General features: G+C 39.8%; 1 protein-coding gene across 4 annotated transcripts in view; it reads left to right on the forward strand.

Annotated features, from left to right (window-relative positions):
- Positions 1–9,876, forward strand: part of GRTP1 (growth hormone regulated TBC protein 1) — a 40,247-nt gene extending 30,371 nt beyond the window's left edge. For 3 of the 4 annotated variants that reach the window (XM_054801874.1, XM_054801887.1, XM_054801896.1), the window contains 3 exons: positions 6,780–6,952; positions 7,075–7,260; positions 9,359–9,876. In XM_054801874.1, coding sequence (XP_054657849.1) covers positions 6,780–6,952; positions 7,075–7,260; positions 9,359–9,448 — 449 coding nt within the window. In that variant the 3' untranslated portion in view covers positions 9,449–9,876. Of the gene's footprint in view, positions 1–6,779; positions 6,953–7,074; positions 7,261–9,149; positions 9,234–9,358 lie in introns of all 4 variants that reach the window. The other variant, XR_008573930.1, reaches the window with a different exon arrangement.
- The last annotated feature ends 481 nt before the right edge of the window (positions 9,877–10,357 follow it).

A 10,357-nucleotide genomic window follows, 5' to 3' on the forward strand; every position in this document is an offset into this window, starting at 1 on the left:
GCGATGCATAGGGTGTAATGACTGGAGTCAGGCCAGGCCATTTGGAAACAGCCGAGTGGTGAATAACTCATGTCTGATCGCGTCTGTCAACTCACTGATACTATGAAAAAACCCACTATCCACAAAAGAAGTGATTCCAATGGTAGTGGATATGAAGAGGGGTGAGAGGGAAGAAAGGAGAATTGGCCAACAGCATTTTGCTCAGAGTTATATCTAATCTGTACGAGAGTGCTTTGGTAGCTGTTACTTTAATCTAGACTAGTTCTTAATGATGCAAGTGTCTCTACTGAGCAGCACATAACAGAGAATTAGTATTAAAAAAAAAAAACCAACACAAACCCAAACCAAAAAACTAGCCAGTTTCATTCTCCATAACTAGAAAGTCTGAGAGTTGCATTTGTGCTTTCTAACATGCTGCTAACTTCAATTTGTTTCTCTGAGAGGTTACACATGGAGTCTTGGTTTCTTTGCATTTCATCTCTGCCTTCTGTAATGTCTGGAAGGATATCATCTTTGCCTTTCTTTCCATTGTCTTCATAATTAACAAGCATCCTTCTTGAGTTTCTAAATGGTAGCTACTACATCCGCTCATAATCCCACTGTGCTGTGTGAAATGCAAATAGGGAACCAAAGGGCTCTTTCTGCTCCACAGGATCCATTTTCCAAGTTTGGGATCAGAAGCTAAAGATGAATACAGGCAGGTGGGATTATGTAGAAATGATCAAACACTGCCTTTCTGTGCTTGCTGAAAAGGTGTTAATTGTGAATGATGTGGCTACTGCTGATTCTGGTGTGAGTTCTGTACCTCAGGACATAAGTTCTGGTTCAGTTTTGTCTGATGAAGGAAAAATAAAATATGGCTTGAGCCTGTTTTGGGTTTGTTTGTTTGTTGGATTTTTTTCAGTTCCCTGGAGGATTAGGAACTTATGTTTTAAAAATAACATAGTTAAGAGTTCAGCTTGTATTTAACCACTTATCTGCAGGATATCGCTTTGGCCAGGACATATGCAGGGGGTCACTTTGGCCTGATATTGAAAAAAGAATTGGCAGTACTCTTGGTTTTCCTCTTTTTCCTGTTGTGACTTTCTGATTTCCTCCCAAACTTAGGTTGTTCAACTTTTTATGCCAGGCTCATGATGTAGATTCTTAGAAGACCTATTGCACCGTTTTGGACTATCCCATGGTAGAAATAAAATAGCAGAGCATTGCCCTGCCTTCTTGGACAAAGCAGGCTGAGAGTCGCCAACAGGGAGAATGAATGAGTCAGTAAATTGTGTAGGAATAGCATAAATGGCATTTAGATGCTCTAAAAGTGAGAAGGGACTGCTATCGTAATCTAGTTTGACCTCTCTGTGACTGAAGTGATGAAACTCATTCCACGTATGTTGCATGAAGTTCATAAAAGTCAGCTATGATAGCATATCTTTTTGGAAGGGAAAACTTTGCACTGCCGAAGTTATTTAAAATAACCCCTGTGTTCAGTAACATGCAAACAATGAAGTTTTTGTAGTGAAGGATTACTGGAAAAGATTTTTTTCCCACAAAGGCATGTGGTGGAATCTTTTTCTCTTTTGACTTAAAATGTAGAGCTGAGTGCTTTTCATGAAGTTGGCCACTTCTGTTCATGCCAACCTCTGCTTTTGCCTGCCAGCATTGAGGCCTGCTATATTTGTCTCTTCTGGATTCCACTGAAGTCCAGTAGCAAATAGTAATGTGCATCTGCAGCAAGAAGACAGTTTTGAATGTTGCATATTGGTATAAAAATTAACCATTTTTGCTTGTTTGGGGGAGGAGAGAGAATGTTAATACCCCCACCCCGCCATGGCTCTCATGGTCTTTATAAACATACTCTTGTGAATAAAATGTTTTACATAACTTTTCTCACAGTCATAAGCAAAATCACCTAATTTTTAATTTTTTGGTTTGGTTAAATAAATGGTATCACCAAGACAGATCACTCAGTTTGTCCCAGGCTGGGGTTAATATAGGCTCTTGAAATAAGAATTAGAAATGCTGGAAGACAAGCAGCAGAGCTGAGGTCTTGTCTTGGGTATTTCTATAACAGTAAGAATTCATATCATCTCAGTTCTGGTAGGAGTAGTTATATTTAACCTGACATATGCATAACAGACTTAAAGGATTCTTTTTTAACTTCTGCAGCTTTGACTTGTAGAGGTAATTTAAGGCTATAAGAGTACTGCTTCTTAAACTTTTATTTTTGGAACATCTTAATCTATTTGTAATGGAGAACAAGGTCATACAGTCCCTACAAGCTTTATCCTTATTTTCTGCAAATCTCATTACTGCTCTGGAGCACAAGCAGGCAGTTATGTCTCGGTCCTGGACATCCTGGTAGGATTCAGAGAGGTGCTAATGATTGTGATAGTGAGGCAGCGAGGTGTAGTTCAAGGAACATCTCTGCCAGACGCTGAGCTAGAATGGGTTTGAAGCAAAGTGACAGCACGCTGCAGCCAGTGCAGTGTTAGTAACAAAAAGCCCTTTAAACAAGGAAAAAAGTCCTTCATCTAGTCACCTGTGTTGTACAGTAGCAATGAAATACCTGGCAGTTGGTGAAGCTGGCTTTTCCTTTTTCCTGCTCAGCTCCCAGAGGAAGAGAAGCTGACGATCCCGGCAGAGCCATGGGGCTGCACTGCTGTTCAGGGTCAGGACTGTGATGAGGAAGGGGCACTCCACGTGGGGTCCTGCCTGCGTGACCCTCTGCTACCCTCTCGGGCACTCCTAAACTTAGCGAGGTATTCAAAATCCATGGGCAGGCACCAGGAACAACAGACTGGGCAAGGCAGGTGCATGTGGGTAAGCAACAGACAAAACTGAGAGGAAAGTAAGGAAAGCCTAGGACTAGTTTACTAAAGAGCTTGGAAATGTGGAGTTTCATATTGGGAAACTTAATTTTCATCTAGATAATTTTCTGGGATTTAATAATTTAATAATAGAATATAATAATAATTTATAATACCGTATTTCATTTGTTGCCTTCCAGAAGAAGATGCGATGAAAATTAATGTAGTGTGTGATCACCTAAAATGTTAACATTGTCACTTCTGTTTGACAATTTGAGGAATAAAAGGAAGCATTCTGGCTATGTTTTTTCAGGGGGATGATATATTGTCAGAGGTCATTGCTATACACCAACCTAGATCAATAGATAGACAATCCAATTAGCCTACATTTTATTTTTTTTTTTTTTTATTTTAATTAGTAGTGGCAGATTGGGAGCAGTTACTCAGTCTGTTCTGGGTCATCAGCTGCTCAGTATTTTGCCAGATTATTGAGAAGAAAAAATAATGAATATGCTAATTAAATGTGGATCATGAAAATCTAGAAACTTCAAATAATTTGTAAGACAAGATATGGAAGGAACATAAAGCATTAGTGTATTTTGATGGTAGATGAGTAAAAATAATTTGCTCCACAGTATCTTGTGAAAAAACAGCTTTGTGGTATGTGGGGGAGTTAGACTTGTGTAGACTTGTTGATAAGGATATCTTGACTTTAGGGAGAATTTCTGGGCAGAGCAGCCAATTATAAAAGATCAGGAAAACAGGGCACACAATGAAATGTTTGCAGTGAGGGAGAGCTGCAGGATTTTTGCTGAGGGGACATTTCCAGAAGGCTGAGGGTCTGGGCATCCCTCACAAATAAATAAGAACAGAATGGAGGACCCACGTAGGTTAAATGTTACCCACGTAGGTTAAATGTTACCAAGCACTCAGGCACTGAACCAAGACACAAAATCATTTTCACTAGTGAGACCAGACACGGACCATGAAAAGCGGCTCGAGCAGGATGCTGGATCCTCTTCTGACTCAGCCTGTGTAGTTCCAGCGAACCCTGCGTAGCCCTGAGGGCTTGGTGCGGGTGCTGCTGGCTGTGCTCTGGGGCACCTGTGTCTGGGGGCCGGGCACCTGTCCGGGGTTACCACTGCCCTCGGAAGAGCGATGTTAGATCTGTGCTATCCCCTGGGCTACTGCAACGCTGTTAGGTTCCTTGGGAAGAATCTGTGGGTGAGTTTTGCGCAGACACAGGGTCCTGCAGGAATGTTTCTGGAGGATTGGAAATGCGGCTTTCCGAATTTGAGAAGGTAATTTTATATACATACATTTATGTATAAAAGTGTATGTATATATATAGTAAAAATATATATTATAATTACATGTTAATTATGTGTAATTATAATTAATACCTACAGTAACTCTAACGTATAATAATTACATATAAAATGCCTTGGATGCAGATTTTTTTAATGTAACTTCTTTCTGTTGTGAACTGGCAGCTAATATCCTGGAAACGACCTGCTGCTCGGTTATTGGTATTTGCATAAAATCGTTAATCGCTCCTCCCGCTTGTTTTGCAGTGGCAGCGCTGGGCTGAACGTTGCAGTGCTGCGTTCCAGGGCATATGGGAGCCGTTCCTGCTCCACGAGGAACAGCAGGAGGTTGCCTCAGATGAATGAATAGTCCCTTTTTCCTTTCTGTCCAGCAGTATAATCTAACAAACTTGAACAAAATTTTAATTTACGCCAAGGCTTCCCGGCTGATTGCTGCTTCAGTAATTCAAGGAGTGACGTATCCAAGTTGCCTGGCTGTTAACTTTTTACTTGCCAGCTCTGGGTGTCCGGTTGCGTTCTCACTGAGATCCTGACATTTACTTTGCTGTACAAATTAAAAATAGCAGCTGCTGTTGATTTCAGCATATCGGATGATTGCAGCAGAGCAGAGAGTGTGTGGGCTGCTGTCCTTCCTCCTGAGGACACTCACCGGTGGTAACTTGAAGAAGTTTTAAGTACTCGCGTGTCTCAGGAGCACAAAAAAAGAAAAAAAAATGGTTTGTGGATGTACGAGAGGAGGAGGAAGGGTAGGAAAGAGAAGGCTTGTTCTGTTACATGAAATGTGAGTCTTTGTTCTTCTCTGACATGAAAGCATTTTAAAAAAGGATTACTCGGCCAGTTAACGTTACTTTACCAGCATCCCCATTGACAAATGAGCACAACACTAACACAAAATATGTATATAGAGAGAGGGTTTTGTGTTGGCTTTGAGGTCATGGGGTGATTCTGTTTGTTTTTCTATGCTTTTTCATGGGATTACTTGTCCTTTAGTTCTTGGAGCTTTCCCTACAAGCAGTTGATAAGACAAATGGTTAAAGGAATGTATATAGTGGTAGTGACTCTTGGGTCTGTAGAGGAGTTTTACCTATTATTCTTCAATGGGAACAAAGAAAATAAGGATCCCAGGCAAAAAGCAAGATTCCTAAAGATCGAATGCAATGTTTGTTAGGTCCATAAACACTCCTGTATGCGTTCTGCAGGTTGGACAGGACAAATGTAGAGCAAATACCCTCCTAGGGTGGGAAGTCCGGTCAAGAAAACCACTGATGCAGAAGAGAGTGGAATATTAAACTGCTTCTGTGATTTCATTAGAGAAATTAAAGTGGTTATAAACATACTGCATAATTTGGACATGTTAAACTGATTTGTGGCACTAGGAGGTTTTATTAAAATTATTTCAGACAAATGGACTTTGCTCTGATTCCTTTGCCTTCCTGTGAACCATCAGTCTCTGCTGTGTCTGGGAACTTTGGCAGAAACCAGCTAAGTTAGAGAAACCTGAATTGCAGCTTTCTAGAATCAGTGAAGGAAAGAAACACATAGAAAGGGGCTTGTGTTACCAGTTATTTCTTTTAGTTAATAACATAGATCTTGTCAGCATAGCACCAGTGAACCATCAAGGCTTGCTTTGCAGAGCTGAGGCCATCAAGTCCAACTTAAACATTTCTGTCAACATCTAAACCCAAAATATGACTTTCTTAAACATCTGTGTAATTCTTGTCCCTTGCTGGGCCGTTTGAACTCTTGTGAAATAAATAATCTTTTTCTTCCCTTAAGTATATCCAGAACTACTTGTTTATAGAACTGAGGTGGCTTGTTATTCAGCCTGTACCTTGGTAATGAAAATGCTTACCCTGTCAACCAGGCTGCAGAGTAACAGTTGTAGTGTGCTCCATTTTTCTTAATTTTGGATGTAACGGTTTAATGCAGTCATCAGCAGTGTAGGAGATGTACGTCTAATTTCAACCCCTGTCTCACAGGTAAATTAAGTAGGAAGAGATTTTGCCTGAGGGACCTGTCATTCACGTCCTTTTGGGGTTATTCTATGAAAAGTGGGATTTCCTTGGTTCAGATAAGACAGAAAAACTCTTAATGGCTAGGTCATACCCAAAGACAAGCGGTACTGGCCTCCAGAACCCCCTGCACAGCTGACACTCTCAGAAATTCACATTTCCAGTTTGTGACTGGACCCAGTCTAAAGGCTAAGGGTGGGGGGTTTTTTGTTACCTGTCTAGGTATTGTGTGGACTGGGAGGTGTGCAGCACCCCCACCCCCCCCAGGAAGGAGTTAGTGGTTATGTTGAACTGTTTAAATGTTAGTAAGACTCTGGTAGTTTAAGCTAGTGGTTAAAAACTACCAGGATTATCGTTCCTTGGGAAGGGAGAATGAATTGCCAAAAAAACATCACAGAGAAAGAATATGCTTTTGGTAGGCATGAATGAAGTGTTTATGTAGAGGGTCCAGCCTTAGCTGAGAAAGAAGTGCTGTATGACCACGCTACAGCCATCATTGTTGCATGGTTTAATTTACTTCAACGTGGGAGTCATAGGCTCAACATGCCTTTATATGCTCAGCTGCACAGGACATTCTCTTCAATTTTGTGGAAAAATCATGTCAACAGTTTCCTGAATTTTTGTTTCTTCTCTCCAAGATTATTACAGTCCTGCAATGTTGGGCCTGAAAACTGATCAGGAAGTCCTGGGAGAACTTGTGAAAATGAAAGTTCCAGCTGTGGCAGAGCTGATGGAAAGACACGGAGTCATGTGGACTCTAGTGGTATCACGATGGTTTATATGCTTGTTCATTGACATTCTTCCAGTTGAGGTAATTGGTAACAAAGTTCTCTTAATATACACTCATAATCATTATTTTATTTGTAGTGCTTTAGTAACAACTACCTGCTGGAAATCAAGAAGCTGTAATCTGAATTCTCTCCTTTCCTGCAGACTGTGCTCCGAATATGGGATTGTTTGTTCTATGAAGGGTCAAAGATCATCTTTCGTGTGGCCTTAACATTAATTAAGCAACACCAAGCTTTTATTTTGGAAGCCACAAATTTCCCTGACATTTGTGATAAATTTAAGCAGATCACCAAAGGAACGTTTGTAACTGAGTGTCACAGCTTCATGCAGGTAAGTTCTCTGCAGCTTGTAGTTGTTACACATTAAAAAATGGACTTTTGCTCAGTCAAAAAAGATGGATCCAGGTAGCAGAAATGTATCTGTAGGAATTGCCAAAAGGATGAAGAATGGTTTTATAGAAGAAATGGAACCTTTTAAAGAAGTTTGGGGTTTTTTTTAAGAAGTCTTACCTAAACCCATATATAGTAAACCATTCACATTATCTGTTGTACTGGGGAAAAAAAACTGGTAGAAAGGGCAAAAAGAGTAAAGGCAGGAAGTCTGATGAGAAAATAACTTTAGTGCATTCTTTCAAACGAACTATGGATTGTGTTCCTGTGCTTTTCAGATTAATTGTAATAGAATATTGTAGAATAGACACACAGTTAATTTTAAACTTGCACTGATAAATCTTCATAGTGCCAGAATGTAAAGCATTCTGTTTAGAAAAAGGTAGCACCAAGTTCTTATTTCCAGACAAAAAAAAAAAAAGTCAAATGCTCAAGTCTTATGATAATCTGCAAACTGAGAGTTATTCTTGTAAATTATTGATAGATTGGATGCCAGATCCATATAGAACATTAGATTCAGAGCTTAACTCAGAAGACCGAAATGTAAAAGATTAGTTGAAAAAAAACAAACAACAAAAAAACCAGGAGCACATCTGTCATAAATCACTTGGCTAACTCTATCATTGTTTGCAAAGTGTGCACAGAACTACAACCCAGTAGGTGACCTTTACCCCCAAAAGAGTTTCATGCTCATGTCAGAGCTCTGTGCATAGGTCTGTCATAATAAGATGTTATTCATGTTACATTTCACTTTTGCTCATATAGAACAAAAATAAGCTTAACTTACTAGTGTTTGTGAGCCTTTTAAATAAAAGAGCAAAAGAAAAATCACAGGTACAGCTTAATGTAGAAGGGAGATGTTTGAGGGGTTCCCATCCCATAAAGGGTTTAGAATAACAGTTTTGTTACATGCTAACTGCTACTACAAACACTTGTCCTTGAAGGACTTCCCCCCCTGCCCCCTTCCATTACATTACACTCCACAGCAGCTGTTTTTAGAGAATCAACTAGCTTTTTCTTGCAGTTACCTTGAATAAAACAATTTAACTGTGTTGGTTACTGTAGTGAGGGGGCTTTCAAAGCAATTAATTTAGGTTAGGTTCTTGGGTAACTTTGAAATGTGTATGTTTGGGTTTGCCTTCCCCCCCCAGCAGTACAGATACTGGTGCCAGTAGAGGTGATGGCAGTTGAGTATTTTACACCTCCCTCCCCCTAAACAAAAACTTAGTGTTTAGTTTAATGCAATACAGACTTCTTTACCAGAATGCTGTTCAGAACTGGCTCATTTATAATCTCAGCTCCAGAGTTGTCAGTTGCCACTACAGAGAACTGAGGAGCCCACACATCTTGACTGTAGATTAAAGTGTATAAACTTGCAGCTTGCTTCATAGTCTTATTCTATCAGCAGCTTTAGGTGAAGTAGTGGAAACCAATGTATTGTTCTTGAGCAACAAGTCAGAGCAAAGAAAGTATTACAGATGTGTGACAGCATTTGAAATGTTCCAGTCCTTACATCCATATATGTTACTACCCTGGGAAGCCTGGTGGAAAAAAAGGGCAAAGGCAGTATAGCAAGGGATTAAGGCTGATTTTTTTGCAATAGAAACATACTGTTGTATGTATGTATGTATGTATGTGTTCCAGAGCCTGAACAACCTATGCCAGCACCACATTAAGCAATACACTGCTGCTTTGCAGCATTACCCAGGATGGCTTAATATGTTCTAAGTATGCCTGCCATCCACCACCACAAATGTCTTCTAAAATAATTTTAACTGGACACTTATATTCAAACTAGCTTTTGTATTGTTGCTTTTGTGTCACTTACAGCACTTGTTATGAGCTGCAGGTTTACCACATCTTTCCAGCAGAGTAGATGAAGATGCTGCCCTGTTACAAGGAGGCCAAAGAGCAGTAAGCATTTTCACTGTATGGATATCAAAGCAGGGATGTCACACTTAGGGGAGAATGACATGAGAATTCCAGCACACCGTCCAAAGCCAGCATTTTAACTAAGAATTTTCTCCTTTTGCCCCCAGAAAATATTCACAGACCCTGGAAGCTTGTCCATGGCAACAATCAACAAACTCCGAGAGACTTGCAGAGAAAAGTTGCTTTCTCAGGGATAACTCACCAGATTTAACCAGGTGGTCAGATACTACAGCAACTGACACATTCCTCTACTTGCACTGACTAAAAAGCACACTTTAAGCTTTCCATGAGTTAACTGACACGACCAATTTTTCCTGCCTTTCAAGTAAGTGTTGTTAACACTTTGTACTGTATGTCAGACTTCATAACTGGAGGTGGTGGTTCTGTTGTTGGTTTGTTGTTTGTTTGGGGTTTTTTTTAAGGATTAAAGTGTTTTCAGAGTAGAATGTGATCAGTGTCAGGATACTCCTTTTAAAAAAAAAAAAAAAGTCACTGTCCTTGTCTTTTCAGGGCATTTTGTAATGTTAAAAGAAAACAGGTGTATAAAATTACATATCCTTCCTACTGTATTAACTGTGACACTACTATAATTTTTACAAAATAAATTAATTTAATTTGTCAGAAATTTCTTGGTGTGAAGAGAGTAAAATATCTGATCTCTTTCCTGGCTGCCACAAACATCTTCCTTTTTCCTTGGTGCTGTCACTTATGGAACTCAATAAATATGGCAAAGTGCAGGGCAAGGCACCAATTAGGAAGGTGATCTTTATCTTCAGTAGCAGTTACTCTATGCAGTGTGTAACAGCTCTTCAGGTAAAGGCAGCAGGGACCATGCACAAGTCCAGGCTACAGAAAGCAGCAGCAAAAATTCCTCTATAACCACTCTTAATATTTTATATGCTTATTCAGTGTTTTCTAGCTCTAGCACAGTAGGTAGTAAGTAATTTGATTCAAATCTGGAAGTAGCATTTCTCACTTTGTTGTAAGGGATGCTGAAAGTCAATGCTGTACTTCTACTTTGTGCTGGTGGACTGAGGTTCACTGCAGGTGCTATATATCTTCAAATATTTGTGTCCCTAAACATTTTGGGAGAAAAACACTTGTGA

This window comes from Grus americana, chromosome 1 (assembly GCF_028858705.1).
Source record: "Grus americana isolate bGruAme1 chromosome 1, bGruAme1.mat, whole genome shotgun sequence".
Classification (NCBI taxonomy): Eukaryota; Metazoa; Chordata; class Aves; order Gruiformes; family Gruidae; genus Grus; species Grus americana.